Source organism: Vulpes lagopus, chromosome 8, assembly GCF_018345385.1.
Source record: "Vulpes lagopus strain Blue_001 chromosome 8, ASM1834538v1, whole genome shotgun sequence".
Classification (NCBI taxonomy): domain Eukaryota; kingdom Metazoa; phylum Chordata; class Mammalia; order Carnivora; family Canidae; genus Vulpes; species Vulpes lagopus.
The window spans coordinates 120,781,207-120,808,854 of NC_054831.1; the positions used below are offsets into that span (position 1 = coordinate 120,781,207).

Consider the following 27,648-nt stretch of genomic DNA (forward strand, 5'->3'; position numbering starts at 1 on the left):
GTAATAGTACTTCCACTTGGCTGTCATGAGGCTTGGATGGGAAAATGTGCATAAAGCACTTGGCACAGAGCCTGGCACTCGAAAGTGCTCAGTTAAGCTCCATACTTGAGATGCACATGGCTTTTCTCGGGTTTGCCAAGCACCTCAACATTTCCATGCTTTTGCACATGCTGTCCCCTCTTCTTGGTGGCCAACTCCTACACATCCTTTAAAGCCCTCTATTTCCCATGTCTTCTAGAATTGCTACAAATGGGTTTTAGTAAAAAGCTAGAAAAGATACTTTCCCGTGCCATCTTCCCTAGGGCTTCCTGTCACTGCATGCCTCGCACTGAGATGCAATGATCTGTTGATGCCTCGTGTCCCAGGCTGGGCTTGAATTTCCTGAGGGCAGGGCTATCTCTGACTTATTTCTGAGTTCCAATGTCTGGGGTACACAGCCTGGTACCAAGCGGATTTCAGTACAAGCTGGCTTTACCTTAAATGCACATGGTCTGGACCCAGCCTCTGCTGACTCCAGGACAGATTTATGTATGAAAAGTAGTAAAAAGCAGCCAGGTCTGTTACACCCTTTGGAAATGGCAGTGAGCAGATCCAGGGCAAGCTTAAGAGAGGGTTGAAGAGGACACAGCCCTTGCAGGGAGAATCAACAGCCCTGGATCCAAGGTCACCTTCTTCAGAAGTCTTCCCCCATCCCTAAATTGTCCCCTCTCTCTGACATCTCTCCAAGGCATTAGCAGGAAGGGTCCCACACAAAGAGTGTCCAGGAGGGACCCCCGCCTTGCTGATACCCCACCCCCTCAAGCATTCAAACACAGAAGTCTCCATGGGCACTGAGCACTGCCTTACATCTTCCAAAGTGCTACTGAAGCCATTTCCTGGAGGAAGAAAATTCTCAGATCTGGAGCTTCTTGGGGTCTGCACCCTGAGATGGGGCTGTGCTTTGTCTACTAAAGGGCATCCCTACCCCTAATGTGCCCAAAGCCCATCCTGGTGCCTAAACCCCCAACCTCCTGAATGGTAGTTCTTCCCCTGCTGGAGTGACAGTCTCCCAGACAAGGGAGAGGCTTTTGTTCCAAGGAAATGACTGTCAAAAGGGAGAAGAGGTATCTTCTTTCCTTTTTTTTTTTTTTTTTTTTTTTTTTTGGTTTGAGACAAAGACGTCAGTTTCTTTCCATCTGTCCCAAAAAGGGAAGAAAAAATTAATTTGTTTCTACAAGGATGTCAGCTCACTGCTTCAATAGGGAGGCAGGGGTGTGGGACTGAGGCAGTGTCTGTGGGGGGAGGGGGCGGGGAGAGGAGGTGAAGCACGGGGGAGGCATAGGGAACAAGGACAGTCCCTGATAGGAAAGCAAAGACCTAGGAATGCCTGAATAAAATGCCAAACACATGAAGAGAAAAACTTCTATGCCTCGCTCTGGGTGGACCTGCCCTCAGCAGCCCGAAGGGGGCAGCTGGGGCTGGGTGGGGGCGGGGGCAATGGAGGGGCACACAGATGCTCACACTGTAGCCATGAAAGCCATCTTCCTCCCACTTATTTCAGAGACAGGCCCCTGTGTGGGCAGTTCCAGTTCCCTGGAAACACTGGACACACTGGTGCAGCCAGGTACTGGGAGACAGAAGAAGATTTCCCAGGGGTTCTTATCAGAGGCACAGATGGGCAGGAGGAAAAGTCTACACTGGTGCTTCAGAGGCCCCCACCAAGTCCCGGTGGCCACTTACCATCCATGGAGCTCTGACTAGCACAGTCCTCTGTCCTCCAATACCTGGGCAGAGAAGTCAGACCCCTGGGAACCCCAAAAGTGTCTGTCTTCCAGCTTGAGGACCTGATGTCATAGCAGAAGTCCCCCAGGCTTGCCTCTGCCTCTGCCCTCCCACCACCCTGGACACAGAGTCCGACTTGCAGCTCTGGTTTTGGAGCTCCAGGACCTCGCTTCTCCTTCTGAGCCCCACAGAAGGGCGGGGGACCTACCCCTAGCCTGAAGCCCATGGCCCTGTTTCACTGGTATGTCCCAAGCCCCACTGACTGGCACAAAGTGCCGGGGACACTACGTCGATGCTTGAGGCCATTCCATCCAAGAAAATGACTGTCGAGGATAGAAAAGGTATAGTTTCTCTCTCCCTATTTTCTGTTTATTTATAACGACAGTCCAGTTGGACCTGGACCTCCGCAAGCCCCACCTCTTGCTAGAACTCGGGGCTGGGACTCTACCCCAAGGCTGAGGCCACAGGCCCTACCCTATCTTGTGGCCCAATGTGAGCTGCAGGCCCGACTCACTGACCTGTCCTACCCTCTGGCCCCCAGAAGGGGTCCCTCCCCACCACACAGTCACCCAGGCTCGCAGCCCTGTTCTCAGTCCCCCCCCCCCCGGGGAGTCTGCCCCCCCCCCCCCGCCCCGGGTCCTGGGTCCGGATCTTCAGGTCCCAGGCCAACAAGGCCGCCTCTGGCTAGAACCCGAGGTTGTCCCGAGGTTGTCCCGAGGTTGAGGCCGGCCACCGCGGAGGTCCCATTCAGCCGCCCGGCCCCAGACCACAGCCCCCCTCCCCCAGTCGCGCTACCCCCGCCCCCAGCATCCAACCCAAAGCCGTGGACCGCGCCCCCCGCCCGGAGCCCCGCCCCCGCCCCGCCCCCGGCCCCGCCCGCAGGCTCCAGCCCGACCCCCTTTCTCCCGGGCCCGGGGGGCGGCCGGGGCAGCCCGCAGGGGCGCGGCTTAGGCGGCGGCGCCCCCGCCGGGCCCGTCGGACGCGGTGCAGGCGGTGACCCGCTCGCGGGCCGTGGTCTCGCGGGCGCGGCTGAAGCCGCCGGGCTCGGGGCGGCCGCAGGGCGAGCGGCAGAGCTGGCGGAAGCAGCGCTTGAAGTTCTCGTCGAGGAAGGCGTAGAGCACGGGGTTGAGGCTGCTGTTGGCGTAGCCGAGCGCGATGCACAGGTGCAGCGCGGCCACCACGAGCGGGTCGCGGCGGTCGATGTCCACCAGCGTCCAGACGATGACGAAGATGTGGATGGGCGCCCAGCACACCACGAAGGCGCCCACCACCACCAGCACCATGCGCGTGATGCGCCGCAGGCTGCGGTCCTTCTCCTTGGAGCCCGACAGCAGGCGCACGCTGCGCAGGCGCAGCAGCATCAGGCCGTAGCACACGGTGATGATGAGGATGGGCACGACGAAGGCGAAGAGGAACACGCAGATCTTGGTCACCGTGTCCCAGTACCAGCTGGGGCTGGGGAACTGGAGCATGCACACCACTGCCCCGTCTGCGGGGGAAACAGGGAAAGACAGCAGGTGAGGGGCGACTGGGCCTCGGGGGCCCGCCTGCGCGCCACCCTTCTTGGCCCCGTGGGGGCCCACACCTCCCCGTGGCCTCTGTTGGCAGGGATTCTTCCGCCTGGAATGTCCCCCAACACTTCCAAAGCTCACCCTTAAAGACCCCAGTGGGATTGGCCCTAATCTGGGAGGTCTCCTTTTCTGTATTTTCTCCTGGTCCCTTTAGAAGCCTCCACATGAATGGCCGGCAGTAATGATGTAATTTAGCCCAAACCCACCGAATGCCAGTCACTGTGAGAACTCAAAACACTCTACCCATTTCCAGACTAGCTCCAATGAGGACAACCCTGCTCAGACTGATCTAGAGAGCACTGATGAGTTAAGAGAAGAACTCGGCCCCGACTAATGTGTGGTGTGACCCTGGGCAAATTATTCAGCCTCCAGGAGAGCTTCCATAAGGTGGGACTAATATGAAGAATCAGTGGGCTAAGCCTCCATAAAGTGAGACTAACGTGAGCATTCTGGGAGCTAAGGCATGTGGAACATTTAGCACAGAGGGGTTCAAGCTCTTCATGCACTCACAGGGCAGAGGGGCAGGTATATATAGGAGTCCAGAAGTCAGGGATAGGGGCAGGGAGACAGATCTCAGCTTAATAACAAGAACTTTCGGACTGCCAGATTTGTCCAGAGGTGTCCCCATAGTGGAATGAGCTCCCTATTCCCGGAGTGTGGGCGTGGGCTGGAGGAGCACCTTAGGGATGTTTGGGATACAGGCCTGACATTGGCCCACTGTCCGTCCGCCCAAGAGCTCTTGGAACTCTGGGTTTTGAGGAGCCAGGCAGTGGACTTGGAGCCTGAGATGGGTAGGAAGGGTGCTGGGGATCTACAGAGTGGGTCCACCCCACAGCAGGAAGGCAGAACCTCCAGGATGACTGAGGCCAGGCATTCCACTGTGCAGATGGCAAGAATACACACCACCAACTACAGAGTGGGTCCACCCCACAGCAGGAAGGCAGAACCTCCAGGATGACTGAGGCCAGGCATTCCACTGTGCAGATGGCAGAACAAGGCTCAGAGAGGAACAGCACTCATCCAAGGTCACGCAGCAAGTGACATACAGAAGCAACAAGCGCTGAGTGGGGGAGTGTGTGTAGGGGATAGAGTGTGGAGTGAGGAGGCCCATCTGGTCTGGCACCCAGCTGGGCTGCAGTTAATGGCCCATAAACTGAAGGCTGACAGTGAGGAATGGGGCCCAGCTGCTGAGTCAAGACCAACTGCATAGAAGCTGTATGAGGGCACCAGGGCCTCGTCGTTGGGGGAAAGGGGAAGTCAAAAGGCCTCCTACCAAGCCTATTCCCTTTCCACCCACAGCACCAACCCTCTGCAAACCTCCACACCAGGGGGCAATAGGAGTAACAGATATAAGGGCAGAAGCCTCAGGTTCTAGGTCAAATTCCACCAAATGCCTGCCGTGTGACCATAAGTAAACCACTGACATCTCTGATTCTAGATGTTCTTTCGGTCAAATAGAGGTCGGAGTCCCTGCCTTGTCCTAAGTATTTTACACATCTAGCCTCCTTTAAACTTCTCAACACTCCACAATACAGTGTGGCTCAGATAGGTTAGTGACCGGTGTGGTTGGTCCCCTGCTAAACTACTTGTCCCATTTCCTTATGTCAAGGTGGGGGCCATGTAACCAGCTATCCCTAGGAAGAGATAGGCCAGAACATTTAAAAGCTGGTCATGCTCTCTCATCACTCCTTCTCCATATTTATCCGCTTGCCAGCAGTGGAGGATTCCAAAACCATCATCTGGAGCCTGGGTCCCTGAAGAACTGTGGAATAGAGCTCGCCCTCCCCTGACTCACGTTAGACTGTGACATGAGTGATAAACCTCTATACTATTCAGCATTGAACTTTGGAGATTGCTTGTTACAGCTGCTACCTGGATACAGGTAGCTACTATATTAATTAGCATTCTTATTCTGAGGAAATGCACCTGTAATTTTCTGAAGGCTATTCTCTAGGCCTTGCCTTGGTCATCTGGGCCAGTGGTTTTCCCACTGAGGTGGAAGGGGATTTGGGATGAGACTGCAGATTTTATGGCCTCCACTGCTCACTGGTCAGTGACACCCTCACCCCATTGGCCATCCATCTATCTCCCTTTAGTCAGTCATCCACACACTCCTGGCCAGCTGCTCCACACCCTGCTCCCTCCACAATCCCATTCATAAGTTTCCTTTGACCAGCAACCCATCTGACCACTGACCAGTCATTCATCCTCACAACAGTCAACCATTCACATTCCATTGGTTGACTCCCTACACTCTCACTGGTCAGCCATCCACACTTTCATTGATCAGTAATCCACACCTCTACGGGTATAGAGCCATCTCCGCCCACTCTAATAAATGGCCTGCAAACCCACAAGGGCCCACATGCTGCCTCCTGTGGTCAGTGGCCTGTACCACAGCTCAGCCACTCGCTCACCCCGGGGGCGGGTCACAGCCATGACCATGATGGGTACACCCACACCCGAGGCCAGGACCCAGATGCAGATGTTAATCAGCTTGGCCTTGGCCGGTGTGCGGAAGTCCAGGGCCTTGACAGGGTGGCAGACAGCAATATAGCGGTCGACGCTCATCATGGTGAGGGTGAAGATGCTGGTGAACATATTGTAGTAGTCAATGGAGAGCACAGCCTTGCAGAGCAGTTCCCCAAAGGGCCACGTCTCCATCAGGTACTTGGCACTCTGGAAGGGTAGTGTGCTGGTGGCCAGTGCGTCTGCCAAGGCCAGGTTGAAGATGTAGATATTGGTGGCTGTCTTCATCTTAGTGTACCTTAAAAAGAAGTGTGTAGGTTATTGTTCCCATTCCACAGATTTCAGTTTCACATGAGACTCAGAGAGGGGAAATGATTTGCCTGAGGTCACGCAAAAAGTCTGGGGGCAGAGGTGGGACTGGAATCCTGACCCACCTAACTCAGCATCACATCTTTTCACTTTACTGGATGCAAAACGATTTCTCTGGCTGTGGCTGACTTTGGCAGAAGGTATTTTAGGAAAAACCCCTCATCTTCTGAGGGGTACTAAGCAACACAGTTAAAAATAAAGCTGGGCTCCAGGGACACCTGGGTGGCTCAGCAGTTGAGCATCTGCCTTCGGCTCAGGGCATGATACCAGGTTCTGGGGATCAAGTCCCACATCCAGCTCCCTAGAAGGAGCCTGTTTCTGCCTCTGCCTATGTCTCTACCTCTCTCTAAATAAATAAAATCTTTAAAAAATAATAAAATAAAATAAAACTGAGCTCAGACAAAAACAGGTCTAGGTTCTAACCCTGCTTCTATTTATTAACTGAGGGACTCTGGGCTAGTAAGTTGAAGTCTCTAAGCCTCAGTGTCTGTTAGCTGTAAAAAAAAAAAAAAAGCGGGGTGGAGGTGGGGAGATGATGCTTTTACCAACCTCATAGGGTTGTTGTGAAATGTAATGGGATGATACTGCACTTAGTCCTGAGCCCAAAGCATGGCAAATGCTCAGTATATGAGGGTTATTATTCTTCATCTAGGAAGGCTGGAGACTAGACCAGAGTGACCTGACCCTCTGGCTTCTGCCACTGACCTTTTGGAAATATGATTGGCCAGCTCTGAGGAAGGGACCCTGCCTAGCAGACTGGCTGGGGTCTTAGACCTCCTGGGGTGCCCTCTGTGATGGACCAGGGTTCTCAGTCCTTCCTGTAGTCCCATCTAGACCTCCTTATCCCATGCAACAGCACTCTCCCATACATCCAACCCAGGGATGAGCCAACTAAGCCCCCCTGCACCTGAAACATTCCTCCATGCTCTACACCACTGTGCAACAGCCTGTGTCACAGCTGGCCCCTTCTTTGGCCAACATTTCTGCCCTGGCCCCCTCTGTACCAGGACCTGTGCTAGGCCAAGGACACCCTACCAGGTTACATACACTGAGATACACTGTCCTAGTCAGTGTGATCATCGCAGAAACACACAGGTACACCGAAGCAGGGATAAGGACTCCTTTCATGCCCCTACAATGATCTGAGAAATCCAGAGAAGGATGGCATGAGCAACTCCCCAAATTTCAGAACAGGAAGAGCCCTGAGAGACAGAGGGAAAGTGATTAGATGGAAGTGTGGTCCAGGGACTCCCTTCAGAATTCCTGGAAGAGCAGATTCATTGACCCCATGCCAGACCTATTAAATCTTAATCTTTGGCAACCAGGCCTGGAAATTTTCACTTTTTTTTTTTTTAAGTAAGCTCTAGGCCCAACGTGGAGCTTGAACTCACCACCCCAATATCAAGAGTCATGTTCTACCAAGTGAGCCGGCCAGGTGCTCCAGAAATCTTCATCTTTAACAAGCACTACCCCCAAGTGATTCTTATGGGCTCTAAAGTTTGAGAAACATGATGTGACCTAAAGCCCAGATGAGAAGACAGGGAAGCTGAAGCCCAGGGAGGTGGCATGACTCACCCAAGGTCACACAGTGACAGCGGCAGAGCCAAGGCAAGAACTTAGACCTCCTGACTCCCAGACCAGTGCTCTCTCTCCACTCTGCCCCAAGGGTTGAACCACACTGCATGCCTCTACCCCTCTAGAAAACCCCCACTACCACACCCAACCCTGGCGGTGGTGCCATGAGAGCTGATGAATGCGCTCTGAGTGCCCTCAATGTGTTTTGAATGACCGAGTGAACTCATACCAGCTAAGGCTCTCTCTTCATGAAAGGACTGTTTTGATTTGAGTCACTCATTGTCCTCCAGGGCCAGCATCAGTCCCATTCCTTCCCCAAATAGCTGTCATTTGCCCTGGGGCTGAAGAAGCAAAAGTTTTGCTCGGAGACAGCAGAATTTCAAGTCTCGGGAAGTCTGTCTTCAGCGGGGTGCGGGATCACAGCTGTGTAGGAGGCGGTCTCAACCCCACAGCTGACTCGTCTAATTTCGCTTCTTTTACGCAGAACAATTAGAGGCTGTTCTTTTCTTGCTATTTTGATTTGTGAGGATCCTTCAATTCCCAGAGGGGGCTGGGATGCTGGGAAGTGGGTGATGAAGCTGCTGTAGCTCGTCCAGGCGGGCTGAGAGGCACCACACTGACTGCTGGGCAGAGCCCGAGAGGCTCCCGTCCTAACCAGCCCGCCCACCTCCTCCCCAGCTCTTCAGGCTGCCAAGCCTGGCCCTACTGGCCTCCTCAGACAAATCATGCTGCTCTCCTGTTCTCAACCCACTAGTGGCTCCCTGAGGTTCTCTCCAGATTCCATGAACTGGTCCTCAAACTTTCCCCTTGACGGATGTGCCCTGCCACCCTCCCCCCATGGTTTCTTTGCTGTTCCTTGGACGTATTGAGCCCATTCCCACCTCAGGTCCTCCGGACTGCTATTCCTTCTGCCTGGAACCCCACATTTTGCATGGTTTGTTCCTTCCCTTAATTCAGGACTCTATTCAAATGTTACCTCTGTAGAGAGGCCACACCTGGCCACCCTATCTAAACTACCTCTCTCCCCACAATCTATCTCCTTACGTTGCTTCAATTTTCTTTATAGCATGAACCAGCACATAACTTATACTTTTTTTCTCTCCATTTGCCTCTTTCACCCATGTATGCTCCCTGAAGGTAGAAGACTTTGTCCATCTTATTCCTTGCTCTATGGCTGGGCGTACCAATTGGACCCAGCAAATAGCAGGCCCTTGAGAGACACTTGTAGGCAGGTCCTAGTCCAGGCCTCATGGAGACCACAGAGCCCCTGCTCTCCCCCACAGTTCACCATCCAGGTAAGTAAGGGTGCTCACTACAAAAGTAGATTTGCTCAGGATACTCTACTGCTGACAACTCTTCCATGGCTCCCCATTGTCATCTGGATGAAAATTAAACTCCTCAGACTGACATTCCATCGGGGTAGCCTCCTTTCCCACAGTGCCTTCCATGTCCAGCCACATCTGTAGTTCCTCAGATGTCCAATCTAGCATGCCTGCCCTGCTAAGGACAGCCATTGTAATGGTTGGGGGGAATCCTTTACACACCACACACACAAACACATACACACACACACACACACACACACACACACAACACACGGCTTTTTATAAAATTTTATTCCTGCCAATGTAATACAATTACACTGTGTAAAAAAGCCATATAGTACTATAATGAAAACAGGTTCCTCACTCCTCTTTCCTGCTCCCCAGAGGCAACCACTTTTAATATTTTTAGTTATTCTTCTAGCGATTATCTCCATAATTCTAAATAACATGCTTAAATGGCTATTTCCTCATTTATCAGTTTTACACAGTACATGCTGAAGTTTGTATCAGTTAAGCCACGCTACACAGAAGTAAATAATCCCAAAATCTCAGTGGCTTCACAAAATAAAGGTTTATTTCTCATCCTTGCAGCCTATAGAGTATCTGTAGGACAATTATATTCCATGAGGCAATTCCAGCCTGTTTCAATCTTGTGGCTCTGCCATTTTAACCCACAGCTTCCTTGATCACTGCTGAGGGAGAAGAGACAGCTACAGGGTCATCTAAGCTTCATTCTAGTGGCAACATAGCATTTCCACCTGGAGCTGAGTGACCAGACTGGTCATGTGGCCCCACCCAACTACAAGGGTGTAGACTATACAAGAAGTATAGTCTTCCATGTGCCCAGAAGCAAGGAGCACCTGATTTTAGTGAACACTAGCAATGTCCTCCATAACCCCTAATACACTAGACAAGTATTAACTCTTACACTACCTAGCTCCACTTCCTTTCTCCACCCTTTCAATATAGTTTTATCACAACTTCTAAATCTTTTAATTAATATTTGGGGTTTACATTCTTTGTTTAGGGTTTACATTCTTTTTTTTAAAGATTTTATTTATTTATTCATGAGAGACACAGAGAAAGAGGCAGAGACACAGGCAGAGGGAGAAGCAGGCTCCATGCAGAGAGCCCAATGTGAGACTCAATCCTGGGACTCTGGGATCACGCCCTGAGCCGAAGGCAGACACTCAACCGCTGAGCCACCCGGGCGTCCCTAGGGTTTACATTCTTATGACTTTATACATATTGTCCATTGCTGAACCAAATGGCATCCTATAGTTACATGTATTTTCTGTACATATTTTTGTTTTTCCTGGAGTTAATAATTGCCTCTTTTTTTCCTCATTTGCTTAGTTCTATGTACATATTGCTAAATCTCCTTGAGCATTCCAGCAGATATGTAAAATGTTTTTTCCATACAGTCACGTAGGCTATCAGATCCTTTTGTTTTCCTAGTGATCCACCTCCTGGAGCCTTCCTTTTCCCTTTAATTTGGGACTGGCTGCTTTCTAGACCAGCTACATACCTGTCCTCCTATGTTGATAAACCTGCTTTCTGGTTTGCAAGTCTTTTCTATCTTGGTCTATGCCCTCATTTTGGTGAAACACATCCTCTAGTCACTTCCTAAGAAAGGGTACATAGGAAGTAAAATTTTTATATCCTTGCATATCTGAGAATGTCTTTATTCTATCCTCCCTTCTAATTTCTTTAACTGTATATGGAATAGTTGGTTGGAAATAATTTTCCACCAGAATTTTGAAGGCATGGGTCTCTCATCTTCTAGCTTCCAGTAGAAGCTGGAACCATTCTGATACCTGATGATGTATATATAATCTGTTCTCCCCAGAACCAAAACTTTTAGGATCTTCTCTTTATCCCTCGTATTCTGACATTTTGTGATGATATACCTTAGGGTGGTTCTTTTTCATTTGTATTGGGCTCTCTCATTCTGAAGATTCATGTTCTTCAGTGTGAAATATCCTCACTTCATTTATTTGGTAGTTAACTCCCCTCTGCTTCCTCTGGAATCCCTAGAAAATTGTCAGTCAGATATTGGGCCTCTTGATTGATCCTTTAATTTTCTTATCTTTTCTATTTTCCGTCTCTTTGTCTTTTTGGTACATCCTCTGGGAAATTTCCATTTCATTACCTCTCAACCTTTCTATTGACTTTTTTATTTTATTTTGGCTCTCATGTTTTATTTTCCCAGTGTCATTTCTTTTTCTTTTATTATTTCTTTTTTATATAGAATTTATAGCATCTTATTTCACAGATACAATATCTTCTCTTATTTCTCTGAGGATACTAATAATTTTTGCTTTGTATTTTCTTCCACTCACTGCACTGTCTATTTGCTTCAAACATTTCTGTTTATTTGTCTCCTTGAGCTTCCCCTTTCATCCTGGAGGTTTCCTTCAAATATCTAGTGATATATGACTAAAGGTTGATTTTTGAGTAAAGCACTAAATAACTATTGGCAGCCCTGTGTGTGTGTGCATGCACACATCAGTGTGGGGGTCCTGTCAACTGGTGGGCCTTATAGGGGAACTGGGAAAAATCAAGCTTTTATAGTGGGGAAGATCTAAATATCAGTGTCAGTATGTCATTTCTCTGGGGCCTTAAGAAAATAATCCTCCAGTCTCCTGCTTGGGGAGCATACATCTGGCTTTCAGGATTATAAAAGCAGACCTGGAGGAGGAGTCAGTGGACCCCCCACACACACACTTTTCATTTGGTATCTCACTCTGACCCTTTCTGTGTCTGCTGGTCCCAAGTTCAGAATTCTCCCAGGCTAACTTCTCAAGGGAAAAACCCTTAACCTCCTGCAGAGTGGAGGGTAGTCACCTGACTGTGCAGTGTACAAAGGGGGGAGGAGGGCTAAGGGTCTCAATGCTCCCTCTATAGATAGGCCATTCCCTGCCCCTGTTTCCAGCCCCACACCTCACTCCTGCTCAGCTTGTTACTCCCCTTCGAATTGCTTTTCATCATCCAAAACTATATTGACATCTCTTAAGGAACATAAACTGAGGCACAACAGAAGAAGTAAACTGTCCAAGGTCACATGACCAGTAAGCAGCAGAGCTGGTATTTAATTCAGGCTATCTAGTGCTGACATGTGGTAATGACTTTGCTATACTGCCCCTCAGTGCATGTTACCTTCCTTCCTGTCCCCACCCTTCCTGCCCCACAGTTAGTGAAAAAGTCAAGGAATGTAAATTTACTATAGGCTGATATTTGTTCACCCTTCTAACAGGCATTAATCAGCATCTGGTATATGCCAGGCACTGAATAAGGAATATGGGAGTGAAGATAATAGCCCAGTTTCTTGAAATTTATGCTCTTAGGGAGGGATCGGACATTGAACAAATTGCTACACTAATTTAATGTACAGTCACTCACCATTACTGCTCTACCATGAAGGATATGAATAGGGTATAGTGATGGACACTACCAAGCCGGAGTGCGGGGGTGGTTTATGGAAGGAATCTGGCTTAGATTGGAAGGTCATCAATGGCTTCTCTGAGGATGTGTGCTATGAACTGAATTAGAAGAAGAGACATCTAAGAGTTTGCTTCTCTCACCTTCTCCGTCTCCCCTCCCTTCTTGCCAAGTGAGGACACAGCAAAAAAGTGGCCATCTAGAAGCCAGAAAGAGAGCTCCCTCATCAGAAACTGACCATGCTGGGACCTCGATCTTCTATTTCTAGCCTCCAAAACTGTGAGAAAATAAATTTCTGTTGTTTAAGCCACCCAATGTATGGTATTTTGTTATGGTAGTTTGAGCTAAGACAAGGTGATATCTCTACCAAGTTAGAAGGAATGAGAAGGAGCTAGCCATGTGACAATAAGGAGGTAGGTTGTTTCAGGCAGAAAGAACAGAATGTGCAAAGACCCTGTGACAGAAAAGAGCTCAAAGAACTGCAGGAATGGTCAGAAATTAAGTGTGATTAAATGGCAATAAGCCTGAGAAGAAGCAAGATGCACCAGGGAGAAGTCAGCAGGGGTCAAATCATGCACAGCAAGAAGTCTGGATTTTATTCTGAGTGCAACAGGAAGTCACTGGAAATTTTAAGCAAGGGAGTGATGCAGTTTGATTTATATGTGTTTCTTAGAAGATCACTTTGCTTTGTGGAAGCTAAAGAAAAGAACAAGATTGGGTAAGAGACTGAACTTTCTAGAAGGATATTTCATGTACTGCCCCACCCCTACGGTTGTTCTCTAATTTTTTTTCTATTTCCAAAAGTTGTACATATGACATTAGACCTTTGCCTTATAACATATAAAAAAATTAACTCAAAATGGATAAAAGACCAAAAAGTAAAAAGTATAACTTATAGCTCATAGAAGAAAACAGAGGAGGAAAAGTTACATGATACTGGATTTGGCAATGATTTCTTGGATATGACACCAAAAACCCAGGCAAAAAAAGAAAAACAGATAAGCTGGACTATATCAAAATTAAACAATTTGGTGTGGCACCTAGGTGGCTCAGTTGGTTGAATGGCCAACTCTTGATTTCATCTCAGGTCATGATTTTGGGGTCCTGGGATCAAGCCCGTGTCAGGCTCTACACTCAGTGGAGCCTGCTTCAGAATTCTCTCCCTCTGCTCCTCTTGCCCTCCTTCAAATAAATAAATAAATCTTTAAAAAAGTTTTAAAAAATTTAGTGCATCAAAGGACACTATTGACAGAGTGAAAGGACACACACAGAATGGGAGAAAATATCTGCAAATCACATACCCAATAAGAGGTTAATATGCAGCATATACAAAGAACTTCTACAATGCAACACTAAAAAAAAAAAGCAAACAACTGGATTAAAAAAAGGGCAAAGGACTTTAATAGATCACTCTCTCTGAAGATATAAAAATGGCCAGTAGGCACATGAAAAGATGCCCAACATCATTATCATCAGGAAAATCAAAACCACAATGAGACACCACCGACATCTCTATTAGGATGACTACTATCCAAAAAACAGAGGGGCACCTGGGTGGCTCAGTCAATTAAATGTCTGACTCTGAATTTCAGCTGAGGTCATGATCTTAGGACCCTAGGATCAAGTCCTGCATTGGGCTCCATGCTCAGTGGGGAGTCTGCTTGGGATTCTCCCTCTCTCTCTCTCTGCCCCTCCCTCCATGCTCTCATGCTAGCACAAGCATGTTCTCTATCATAAATCAATCAATCAATCTACCTATCTTTAAAAAAAGAAAGTAACAAGTGTTGACAAGGATATGGAGAAATTGGCGCACTGTTGATGGGAATATGAAATGGTATAGTCACTGTGGAAAACAGCATGGAAATTCCTCAAAAAAATGAAAACAGAATGCCATATCATCCAGCAATTCCACTTCCAGATACATACCCAAAAGCATGAAGAGCAGGGTCTCAAAGAGGTATCTGTATACATTCAAACTAGCATTTTTTTAAAAAAGATTTTACTTACTTATTCATGAGAGACACAGAGAGAAGGCAGAGACATAGGCAGAGGGAGAAGCAGGCTCATGCAGGAATCCCGATGCGGGACTCAATCCCAGAACCCCGGGACCACACCCTCAACTGCTGAGCCACCCAGGCGTCCCAAACTAGCACTTTTCATAATGGCCAAAAGGTAGTAGCAACCCAAGTGTCTACTGACAAATGAATGAATAAACATGATGCAGCCTATATATACAACAGAACATCATTCAGCCTTAAAGAGGAAAGAAATTTAAAAAAAAAAAAAGAGGAAAGAAATTCTTTTTTAAAAAAGATTATATTTATTCATGAGAGACACAGAGAAAGAGGCAGAGACATAGGCAGAGGGAGAGGCAGGCTCCCCATGTGAGCCCAATGTGGGACTTGATCCCAGGACCCTAGAGTCATGACTTGTGCCAAAGCCACCCAGGTGCCCCTATTGTCCTGCTTTTTTTTTTTTTTCATAAGGTCCAACCGTAACATTGGGTCCAACCCTTGGGGTGAGGATAGTAAGACTGGTGCATCTCTATTGACCTTGGCAATAGATACCTTGGCAAATCCTTTGCTTTTTTCCTAAGTTAAAATCTTCCATTAGGGGTCATCTTGAATTATGCGGACTGCCAGGGAACGTGCTCGCAGCCACACATCTCAGTCCTCAGCAAGGCCTCCTTTATATGAAGCACCGAGTGGCGAGCCATGTTCATTTCACAGCTTTAAACCCATCCCATCGTCTGTCGGACAAGCCCCACTGGCAGAGAAGTTCATCCCCACCTCGATCTGATGGAGACAGGGTATGCTCTGGGCCCGAAGCACGGTAAGTCCACGCAAGTTCCTGGGCTCCCTGAGAGCTGTGCTTTTCAGCTGACAGGTGAGCCCTTTGTAAGAAGTTTCTCCCCAGGACACTTGGTTAGAGTGGTTGATGAGTGGCAGGTGCTCGGGAGGCTAAAATATTCCCTCCTTCCGCGCAAGGCCTGCCTGAGACCAGTCTGACAGCTTTCGGTGGGTTGTTTGTTTTCTTTAAGCAATATTCTCTGTCTTTTCTTCCATGGGCCAGGCACTTTGCCAAAAACAGTGAATGCACGATTTCATTTCCTCCCCACTGCAACCCTGAGCGCTAATACCGTCCTCATCCCACGGAGGAGCTAAGATAGATGCCTCACCCAAAGATGTGCAGCTAGGAAATGCCAGTGACGGGACACAAACTTAGATCTGGTCTGCAGAGCCCACGCTGTGCCTCGCTGCTTCCTGGCTCCCAGCCTCCCTGCCACCTGCACTGGCTCCTCAGACAGTGGCCACGGGAAGGGGCCCAGTCTGGAGGCCAAGACCAAGTGCAGTAAACGTCTGGACGTGTGCCGACTCCACAGCCTTGTTTTTCACACATTCCTCTGCCTGGATATGGTCTGGGGGTTTGGAGACAATCGGGCCCAGGTGGGGCTGGGGAGAGGCTGACCTACAAACATCACAAAACTGCCACAGACACAATGATATGGCATGAGGGAAAGAGGTGGATTCAGAACAAAACGTACACCTCTGGTCACAAGGGGGTGGCAACCAGTACTTACGGACAATAACCACGGCCAGGTCTTTCTCAGGCATGGTTTCATGTACTTCTTGCACCTACGTTTTGTTTATTTAAATAAATAATAAGTATTTGGGGGTGCCTGGGTGACTCAGTCGGTTAAGAGTCTGCCTTTGGCTCAGTTCATGACCTCAGGGTCCTGGGATGGAGTCCCGGTGTTGGGCTCCCTGCTCAGCGTGGAGCCTGCCTCTCCCTCTGCCCTTCCTCCTGCTCGTGTGTGCACGTCACTCTCTCTCTGTCTCTCTCAAATAAATAAAATAAATCTTAAAAATAAATAAATAAAGTAAAATAAAATTTGTTGGGCACTGAAGATGTGCCCAGCAGAGGGAAAACATTGTCCTTCCTTTACTCCTCCCAGCACCCGCACAGGGTATAGAGAGTATTCATTGTTCCTAATCAACAGAGAGCAGTAGAGGCACTTGCCCAAGGTTGCCAAGTCAGAAAGAGGCTGAGTGGAGATTGAAACTGAGTACTTTTCCCCCCGGAACCCCAGGACCTTCCGCCTGACTTCATTTTCGGCTTCTCCCCCTGTGGACCCAAAATACTCCGTGCACCCTTCACACACTCTCTTTGAGAGTTAAAATATAAGCTCCCCAAAGGCATGGCATTTGTCTCGCTCCCCACTAGGCACCAAGAACCCACAGCACAGATAACACTGTGCTCAAAACACATTTGGCCAAGGAGTAAGTGCTGGTGTGTGTCTTCCACACTAGACTGACATTCCTTCGGGCAGGAACCGTGTCCCCTCCATCCTGTATCCCAGGATCAGCACAGAGAGGACACAGGGTTTACTGGAGGATGCCCAGTAGGACAGAGGTGTCCAGGTGTCTGATTCTTTTTTTTTTCTTAAAGATTTTATTTATTTATTCATGAGAGACACAGAGAGAAGTAGAGACACAGGCAGAGGGAGAAGCAGGCTCCCCACAGGGAGCCCAATGAGGGATTCGATCTCAGGACCCCAGGATCATGACCTGAGCCAAAGGCAGACGCTCTACCGCTAAGCCACCCAGGCATCCCCAAGTGCCTGATCCTTGACTGAAGAGCTCTGGCTGGAACAATTCTTCTCCCCACTCCCTTCCTCCCTTCTATCCTCAACCCAGAACAACACAGGTCCCTTGAAGGACACCTGAGCCTGACCCTGTTTGCCCTGCCTCCGAAGTGACTCAGTTCTGCCGTGGCGAAAGGAAATGTCAGATCATTTCTCCAAAGTAGCTAATTTGTTTCTAACTAAACTGAGGGGTATTTTTTCCACTTAAGACACCACAGCCTATGTGGGATCTAAGCAGGGGCAAGAGACCTGAAAACAAATCCAATAACAGCAACAAGGTAAGAGCACCAGCCCTCGGTCACTGACCTTGTGCCACCTCGGGGACAAATCGAACAAAATGGCTTCAGCCAAGATCAAAACTCATTTGGTTCCAAATAGCATGGATTGCTGGCATACTGAGAATTAACTTTGTTCCAAATGCTTTTTGAGATCTCAAAAATAATAGCTATTCCCTATGAAATGTTCAAACAACATAAAATCATTTAGTAAAGAAAATGTAAAACCACTATTAATATTACAGACCACTGCTGCAGATAACACGCGAACACTCGGACCCTGTTTTATACAAATGTGACCTTGCTCCAATACTGTTATATAACCGGTTTTTTCTCTCTCTCTCTCTCAAAAAATATGCTGTGACCATCTCTCTCTATCCATAGATACAAATTAAGACAATTTTTGGTCCCTACCTGTGATCCTAATCCAGAAGTCAACGGACTCTTTCTGCAAAGTGCCAGAGGTAAACATCTTAGGCTCTCAGGCCACCGAGGATCTCTGTTGCATATTCTTGTTTTCTCTTTTACAACCCTTTCAAAGTATAAAAAACTATTTTTAGCTCAAGGACCACACGACAACAGACTGCAGGCCAGATCTAGTCTCACTCATGCACACTGAAGTTCCTGCATGAAATTACTTAACAAACACCCTACTGCAGGACATGTAGGTTGTTTCCATTTTTCCGTTATCATAAATAACACTACTGATAAACACCTTTGCGCATGCAGCCATCTGTTGGTGTCCTTGGGAAAAATTCCTGGAATCTCAGAGCTAGAAAGCGACTTCACAGTGAGGGCGTTCCCCCTAAGGCACTCCAGACAGTTTCTGCTTGAGTATGTCTGGAGACAGAGAACTCACCACCTGCAGGCACAATCCATCCCATTGTGGGGACTGCTCACAGAGTAAGCGAGTTCTCTCTGCTTTCGAGCCGAGGGCTGCCTTTTTCTACCTAGCACAGTTTTTCCTGGTTCTGCTCATGAAATCATAGAGTCTAAAACTAACCCTTCTCCCTTCCACGTGTTGGAAAAGGTGCTAACAGTCCACGCCTCATCTGGCTGTGGTGAGACCAGAGTGAAGACAAGGAAGGAAGTGCTCGGTGCATGCTGGCTGGTAGGACTGCTTGGTTAGCTGTCTTTGCAGCACCCCATGGCCATTCCTTGGCGCCCTCATCTTGGTTTGTTCTGGCACACTCCTGAGTGTGATTGTCCAAGGAAAGAGGATACCACCCTCTTGGGCCAATGGAGGGACAAAGATGATGCAGGTAAACCACATGGCAGGCATACAGACAGTGCTCAGGCCTGGCCTTCTCCTACCTCTCTGGGCAAGTAAGTGACGCCACATCTATCTTCTGTGGGATCAAGAATCTCAAATCCATTCATGAGGACCTGTGCCCCAGCCAGCAGGGCTGGCCTCTGTGGACAGGTGTCCAGGTTTGTGCCCCATGGCTGACCATATCTGCCTGGATCCAGATGTGGTTCTGTGTTTCTGACTTCCCCCTCACTGCTGGTGCAAATCATAGCTGCACCCCCCCAAAGCCCCCGCACCCCCGTCACATATGCCCCCAGGCTGGCCTCCTCAGCTCCCAGCGGTGTTCATCAACTTCTCCTTGTAAACTGCTCCAGAAATGCCCTGCCCCCGCTCTGCCCCTGGCACTGCGGGCCAGGGATTCAGCAGATACAGTCACCACCAAGCCTTTGATAACCTTAGCAGGTTAAAGGGTGGCCCCATGGGGCAGCCCAGGTGGCTCAGCAGTTTAGCGCCACCTTCAGCCCAGGGTGTGATCCTGGAGACTCAGGATCGAGTCCCATGTCAGGCTCCCTGCATGGAGCCTGCTTCTCCCTCTGCCTGTGTCTCTGCCTCTCTCTATCTCTCTCTGTGTCTCTCATGAATAAATAAATAAAATCTTAAAAAAAAAAAAGTGGCCCTGAGAAAGGCAGAGTCCACGTCCTAAGCCCTGGTACCTGTGAACGTACTGACTACTTGGAAAAAGAGTCTTAGCAGGCATATTTAAGTTAAGGATCTTGAGATGAGACCATCCTGGACTGTCTGGGTGGGGTTCCGACTCTGAAAAGCCACCCAAGCAGAAGAGGAGATGCCAGGTGAAGACAGAGACACAGACTTGAGTGGTGCGGCCCCACGGCAAGACAGGTGACAGGCACGGAGCCACCAGAAGTAGGAGTAGTCAGGGAAGGACTCTTCCCAGGCACCTTCAGAGGGAGTGAGGCCCTCCAGATGCTCTGTGCACTCCTGGCCTCCAGAACTGTAACAGAATACATTTCTGTTATTTTAAGCTCATGTGAATCTGTTAGGGCAGCCCTAGGAAACTGGTACAAGATGGAAAGACAGATGGAAACACAACCTTGAGCACCAGATACACCTAGATTTAAGCCCCAGCTCTGTCTCTATCTGTACAAACGTAGGCAAGCTCTAACTTCCCCGAGCCTCAGTCTGCTCCTCTGTGAACTGGGTATGATGATCTTATCACATGAAGGTGGAGCAAGTACCACATGAGTTCATGCCTACAATGTCCCTAGCATGCTGCTTATATTGTAGGGGCTTCTCTTGTCTAAATGAGGAAAAAGGCCCCAGCATGACACCTGCTGAGCAGTCCTGGGAGTCCTGGCCTGACCCCGTGATGGCCTTTGGTAACCTGCCATCATTGGGGTGAGACCCAGAGCCCTGTGCTGGAACTGTGTGCTGGAAGAGGCTCTGACCTGTAACACTGAGTTCCAACCTCCTCTCCCACTTTACAGATTGGAAAGCTGAGGCCCAGAGAAGGAAGGACAGTTTCAGGAGGTTACACAGGGTGTCAGTTCCCTGACTCCTGAGAGGCCATGTTCTTTTTTCTCTTCCAATCTGTCCTCCTAGGAGCTCTTCTGAGAGGAGGGCTCAAGGGGGCTGAGGCCAAAGGGAAAGGGAGGGGGGCTCCTATCTAAGGCTTCAGAACTCCTGATGAGGGCCTGGGCTCTTAGGAGATGGCTACATTCTAGGTCCCTGTGTCCAGGGAGTAGCCAATGTTACGGATGGATCTGTCCCCATCACCTTCATCATCTTCATGGTCTCCATCACAGCAGCTCCACTGACTCAGTGCTTACACGGGCCTGACGTCTTCTATTGAATTCTACTGTGGCATTTACATAGATTAGCTCATTTAATTACTCCAGCAACCCTATGAAGTTGCTACTATTATTATCATCTTGTTTTAAAAAAAAAAGATTTTATTTATTTATTTGAGAGAGAGTGAAAGAGAGAGCAAGTGCATAAGCGGGGGAGGGAGGGCAGAGGGAGAGGGAGAAGCAGGCTCCCTACCCAGCAAGGAGCCCAATGTGGAGCTGGATCCCAGCAGCCTGGGATCACAACCTGAGCTGAAGGCAAACACCTAACCAACTGAGCCACCCAGGTGCCCCTATTATTATCATCCTTATACAGAGGAGGGAAGTAAGACTTGGGGAGTGTTCTGGGTTAAATAGGTGCCCCCCAAATTCATGTCAACCTAGAATCTCCAATGCGACCTTATCTGGAAATAGGGTCTTTACAGATATAATTAAGATGATATAATTAAGATCACACTAGATGAGGGTGGGCCCTAACTCTCCTATGACGGTGTCCCTATAAGAAGAAACACAGAGACACACATGAAGGGAACCCATGGGAAAACGGACGACAATCAGAAAGGATGCAATCGCACACCCGAGGGATGCCAGGCACTGCCAGACAGCACCAGAGGCCAGATGAGGAAGGAGTCTTCCCAAGAGCCTTCGCAGGGAGCACGCCATGCTTGATGTCACATTTATGGCCACCCCAACGGGGAAGAATACATTCTTGTTGTTATAAGCCACCCAGCTTATGGTCATTTGTTACGGCAGCCCTAAGACGTGGATACAGAGGAGTTAAGCATCTTGCCAGCCATGGCCTCAAACACAGAAGAATCCCTGTCAGTTCAAAGTGCTCCACTCCCCAGTTCTCCCAACAAAAGGACTTTTTCTTTTTTTTTTTTGCATCAGGAATATAAAATGCTAGCACTGAAAGGAGAGGTGGCGGGTGAGCGTATTTGCTGAACACTTACTCTGTGCCAGTTGTACTGCTAAATGAGTGCCACAGGTGTATTTGTATCCCAAGGAATCTGCACAGGAGGGGAGTATTAATCCCATTATATGGGTGAGGAATGTTGAGGCTCAGAGGGGTGAAGGAATGTTGAGGCTCAGAGGGACTCACTGAAAGTCCCACAGGAGTGGCGGGGTTGGGCCTTGGTCCTTCAGACGCCAGAACTCACTAGCCTAACCTCTACCCCATCATCTTCTCCCTATATATCAAGTTCAATCACTTTGTTTTACAAAAGGAGGATGCCGAGGCACAGCTACAGCAGTGATCACAAAGGTCCTGCCCATGGTGGGGGAATAAACAGCTTAAACAAAGCATCTGCATGCCAGCCAACGGGGTCTAATCGGGGCTCCCTCTATTTGTAGACAAAGGGTGGTTGCTCTTCCCACTGGCAAAACAAGCCCGGGCTGCAGGCTCTGTCCCTGCCCACCATTTAACAGGGGTGGCAAGTCGCCAGAAATTAATTAGCTGTCTCAGTTTTGGCAAAGCCCAAGGAAGGAAAGTGGTTAATTATAACAAGGCATGTCACAGGAGAAGATTAAAGCCTGGAACACAGAACTAAAGGGACCTGAGTTGGACATGAGTGGGGGCTGGGGTGGCCAGGCCATGCTCAGCAATGAACAGGGCAGAGGCCTATGCAGTTCAGTTCAAGAATCACAACATGCCCGTGGAAGCCAGGGGGATGGAGACAAGCTTCTCGATGAGAAGCTGGCTCTGCTTCTGGCTTAAGGGTGGCTGGACCAGGCAACGGAGCAGCCAGACACAGCAGAGGCCCCCCGAAAGCAGTTCCTCCAGTGTAGCATAGTCAGCCAGCCATGGGTCTCTGGAAATAGGACAAGTCCCTCCGACACACACCTACTGACCTGCTGCCTGAGTATCAGACCCTCCGGCTGTGGCTCTAGCTGTGAACAAAGGCCACTCCTCTCACCCCACACCTGCTCCCCTGAAGAGAGAGGGAGATGAGCAATCAAGTGCTTGGAAAAGTATGTATGGAATGGTGGGGGAGGGACACATAGGACAGGGTAGGAACGTGGGGGGGGGGCGGTGGGGGTGTCTGTTGGCCTGGGGGCATCAGAGAAGGCTCCCCAGAGGAGAGATTTACTAAGCAGAGAAGCAAAGGGTTACTCTAGAGAGAAGAGAGGCCTGAGGTTCCCGCACATCTTCCCTCTTGTCTTGTGGTTAGGGGATTTTGATTATAGATCCCAAGAACTCCATAGAGAGAATCTCATTGACAAAGTGTCAGCTAGATATTTAGGAAATACTTAGTGATGTCTCCTTAGGATCAGGGATGGAGCTAGGAAATAGTAGAGAAGATGAAGGGGACACAGATCCCACCCTGCAGGAGCAACCAGTGTAAAAGGGAAGGCAAAGACTCAAATGAGCAATTGCATTACAATTAGAAAAGACTGATTCATGACCATCTACTTGTGTACGGCTCCCCTAGTTCTATGAGAGGCGCGGGCAAAGGCACTTGATTTACATCATTGCACTTCATCCTCCCAACAAATGACTGTGGTAAGAACGATCATTGCCTTTGGCAGATGAGGGGACTGAGGCTCAGAGAGGCAGAGATACTTGCCCAAGGTCACACAGCCTATAAGCTCTAGTACCAGAACCCAAGTCCAAGTCTGGCCGATCCTGTGATGATTAGTTTTCTGCATCAACCTGGCCGGGCTCCAGTACCCAGTTATATAATCAAACACCAATCTCGGTGTTGCCATGAAGGGATTTTGTAGATGTGGTTGCTATTTGCAATCAGTTGACTTGAAGTTACCCTTGGTAATGAGGGTCAACCTTAAGGGCAAAACTGAGGCTTCCCAGGGGAAGAAGAAACTCTTCTGTTGACTGTGGCATCAGCTGTTGCCCGAGAGTTTCTGGCCACAGCAAGCCTGGCCAGACCCCACAACTACATAAGCCAACTCCTTCTGTTTTTGTTTTTGTTTTTCTGCTAGGACCCTATCTGATACAGACCTGAGAGCCCATGCTCTAGGCCGAGGTGGATCCCAGGGAGCCACACACTCTCCTCACCAGAAAAGGGACAATAACACCAGCCTCCATGGAAGTGCTGTAGAGCCTGAGATTTTTACAAGCAAGGTCCCCTGTTTGAAGCTTCGTGATATTACCAAAACACGGGCTCATTTTTGCCAAGTCAGATTTGATGAGTTCTTGATTATTCTGATTCCTTACCATCACCACGTAAATGTCGCACAATTCCATGTAAAAATACTGCGTGCAAATTTGTCATTCTTAGCGACCACAGTGTGGGTGATACAGGAATGAGACAACCTATCTTCAGCCCCCAAGGGACACTCTTTGAGGACAAGGGGCAAGGCAGGCCTTGTGCAGGGCACATCATATCCATCTTCTCCTTCGACTCACACCCACCGTGGGAAGTAGAGAGCTATGTATTCCCATTTTGTTCACAGAAGGAACCCAACCCACAGGGCAGAGGCACTTGTCTAGGAGTACAGTGTGAACAGAACCAGGATGCAAAGTCAGATGTTCCAAAAAACCCAGGTTTCTCACCTCTAGGCCTTTGGGCATGCTGTGCCTTACTTATACATCTGTCTGCCAGACACACAAGAGTTTCACTTTTGTTTTATTTATTAACAATTTATTATTTTAATAACTTTATAACTCAATCCACCCTGTTCCACGGCATCTCCTAATCCCGGGTGCTATTTAAAAAAAAAAAAAAAAGGTCATTTTTCACGTTGGAATCAAAGGCTGTCACATTCTGCACACACAGGCTCTGGGAGTCAGGGGGGCCTCAGTTCACTGGCTGACTGCTACTTACCAACTGTGGCCCTGGGCAAGTGATTTCACTTCTCTGAGCCTCAGTTGTCCTCATCTGTCAAATGGAGAGAAATATGGTCCCAGCCTCAGAGAGTCAGGGGAATTGAGTGAGATAATACTCGAGAGGTGCTCAGCACAGAGCTGGCCACCTTGTCAGCACTCAAGAAAGGTCAGCAGCACTATTTTCAGCATCAAGTCCTGTGGAGTCAATATGTCACACTTTGCTGGGATGACAAGGCTTGCGCAGGTGAAGGGGGTGTCTCAGGGGCTACCTGCCCCTCCTGGTGGGCAGCCCTCTGGCCACAGGCTGGGCTCCACTTCCCTGCCCCAGCTCTCCCAGGGAGGAACGGAAAATCACTAGAAGGGGGGCATTTCCCAGCACTTCAGGAGGATGAGTTTTTGTAACCAAGGGAAACAGATTATCTCTATCCGTCCTGCAGAGGCATCTGGGCTGGCCAGGAGAAGCAGTTTTCCTCCCTTGGCTTAATCCTGTCCCTGGTTCCCCAGTGCCGGGAAACCAGCCAGAAGGCATCATTATCACCAACAACTTCCTGTTCCAGGCCAAGCCCTGAGCTGGGACCATACATCATCTCCATTCACCTTCACTGTTCCCTCTCCCCGACCTCACCATGTACAACTGCAACCCCACCATTCTCTCTCTCCAGGCCTCTTTTAGTTGACCTCTTGGCCTATAGCCTTGGCCTTACATCTACTTATTTATTGTCTATCTTTTCCCCCACTGGAATGTTAGCTTCATGAGGGCAGGGACTATGCCTTTTTTTCTTTTTTTTTAAGATTTTATTTGTTTGAAAGACAGAGAGGTCGCAAGCAGGGAGGAAGGGTAGAGAGGGAAGCAGACTCCCGACTGAGCAGGGAGCCCAATAAGAGATCAATCCCAGAACCCCAGGATCATGACATGAGCCAAAGGCAGACGCTTAACTGACAGAGCCACCCAGGCACCCAGGGACTGTGTCTTGATAACTTTTACGTGCATAGCCCCCAGAACCATGCCTGGTATTAGGAGGAGCTGCTGAATGTATGTTTGCCACAACCCTGCAATGCAGGTGATTTTCTATCATCCCCATCTTACAAATGAGAAAACAGGCTTGGTGAGGTGAGCCCAAGGATGAAGGCCAGCAAGAAGCAGATCTGTGTTTGAACCCTGATCTCTCTGCATCTGAAGGATGTGGCTGCCTTGCCAGCTGCTGGCTCTGCCCCAGGACGCTTGGACTTCTTTGGGCCTTTGGGATGTCAGTGGCTCCCAGGCCAGGCTGCCCTGTACAGGTACCCACTCTGCATGCTCCTGGGTAGGACTATTTTTAGCTACCCTTTGGCTCTCCATTAGCCCAGGTAATCACAAGAGTAGAAAGAGATGCAAGAGGCAACAAGGGGTTAGGAAAGGCAAGTTCCAGTGCTGCCGTGGCCACTAACTCAAGAGACACAACCTCTCCAAGCTTCAGTTCCATTTTTAAATTAGAGGGACTGAACCTGGCATATGAGTGGCAGAAGACAGGCCAGTGGTTAAGAGTGTGGGCCCTGAGACCAGAGTGACCTGATTTCAGTCTGACTCCAGGACTTTGCTCTGTAACAGAACTCTGTGCCTCAAGCTTCTTCACTTATAAATGGAAGCAAAAACTCACCTCATGTGGGTCTGTGAGAATTAAAGGGGTAGTATCCATATCTCTCTAGGCTGACTGCCTGGCACAAAATAAGTGTTCAGTAAAGAGAATCATGGTCCATGATTCAAAGCTCTCCACCTCAGTGAAAAGGTCACCTCGGCAGGGGGGAAGACGGAGGCCATTTCCGCCTCTCCCTATGCTGTGTGCATTGAAAGGGGCTCTTTGACCTCACAGGACTTTGAAGTTTGAGTTCTTTCGATTCATCAAGACTCAGAAAGCTACAGAAGACGAGATTCTTTTCCGTACACACCCACCCTGGCCAGAGACAAAGCTGTTGATTTCTGCAGCTGCACAGGGAGCTATAAATCAATAGAATCCAATCCAGACACCCCATCCCACCCCATATCCCCCAGCTGGTAATAGGACCGCTGCAGCCAATGATGGTAAATTGCTAATTTAAGCCAGGCTTTCTGCTCAAGCCCACGATTATCCCTCTTCCTGTGCATGTTATGATGTTCTGGGTAGCCAATTGGATTTAGAGGTCCCAGGACTCTGAGGTTAATGAAATCATGCCTTGCCCTTTGCGCAGCCTCCAGACAGGCATCATCTGGCAGGAAGGGTAGAAGGGGGATCTGAGATCACAGCATCTCTGAATCTCAGTGTTGGGGAGAGGAGCCTACAGTTATGTTCTCTTTTTCTGCACCCAAATCTCCAATGCCGTGCCTCCACCCAGTGGTTTTCCAGTGTCCTCTTGCATACCTTCAGAGATGGGAAGCTCCCTACATTACACAGCAGCTCATACCTTCTTGGAGAGTTTTTTTTTTTTTTAAGATTTATGTGTTTAAAAAAAAAGATTTATGTGTTTATGTTAGAGGGAGAACGTGCATGTGTGAGAGTACAGTGGGAGGAGTACAGAGGGAGAGAGAGAGGAAAACTTAAGCAGACTCCATGCTGAGCATGGAGCCCGACGTGGGGCATGATCTTACAACCCTGAGATCACAACCTGAACTGAAACCAAGAGTCAGATAGATGCCCAACCAAATGTCCTACCCAGGCGCCCCTGGAGAGCTTCAACTGTTGGAAAATTCCTTGTAGAAGTAAAAACAGGTGTGACAAATATAAGAGTTCAAGAATGTTCACAGATGCACTGTTTAGATTGCCATAATACTAGAAATAACATAAGCCCCCCCCCAACAAACAGAACACATTCATACAATGCAGCCATCAAACAATCATGTTTTCAAAGAATGTTTGATAACATGACAACACACTCATGATATAATATCAAGTGAAAAGACTACTTACAAGGTATTATATATAACATGATCACTGTTCCAATACTGTGATCCTGCTATCATTAAAGTACACACACACACACACACACACAGGCAGAGAGAGAGAGAGAGAGAGAGAGAGAGAGAGAGAGAGAGAGATGGAAAGGAAATACACCAAAATGATGAAGCTTTTTTCTTTGTAGTGAGATTATGGGTAATATGTATGTCTCTACTTAAACTTCTCCATATTTTCTGAAATAACTGTGTTACCTTTACAGCAAAAGAAAATTTCTAATATTGAGCTAATAAAACTTCCCTATACAATCTACCCAATAATTCCAGTTCCTCTGGGGCTCAATAAATACTGATCAATGGGGCACCTGGGTGGCTCAGTTGATTAAGCGTCTGCCTTCGGCTCAGGTCATG

General features: G+C 48.7%; 1 protein-coding gene across 2 annotated transcripts in view; it reads right to left on the reverse strand.

Annotated features, from left to right (window-relative positions):
• Window positions 1-2,653: 2,653 nt before the first annotated feature.
• OPRD1 (opioid receptor delta 1) overlaps window positions 2,654-27,648 on the reverse strand; it is a 32,280-nt gene continuing 7,285 nt past the window's right edge. For both annotated transcript variants that reach the window (XM_041767281.1, XM_041767282.1), the window contains exons 2-3: window positions 5,750-6,099; window positions 2,654-3,250 (exon numbers count right to left, since the gene is read on the reverse strand). In XM_041767281.1, the coding sequence (XP_041623215.1) occupies window positions 2,709-3,250; window positions 5,750-6,099 (892 nt within the window). In that variant the 3' untranslated portion in view covers window positions 2,654-2,708. The remainder of the gene's footprint in view (window positions 3,251-5,749; window positions 6,100-27,648) is intronic.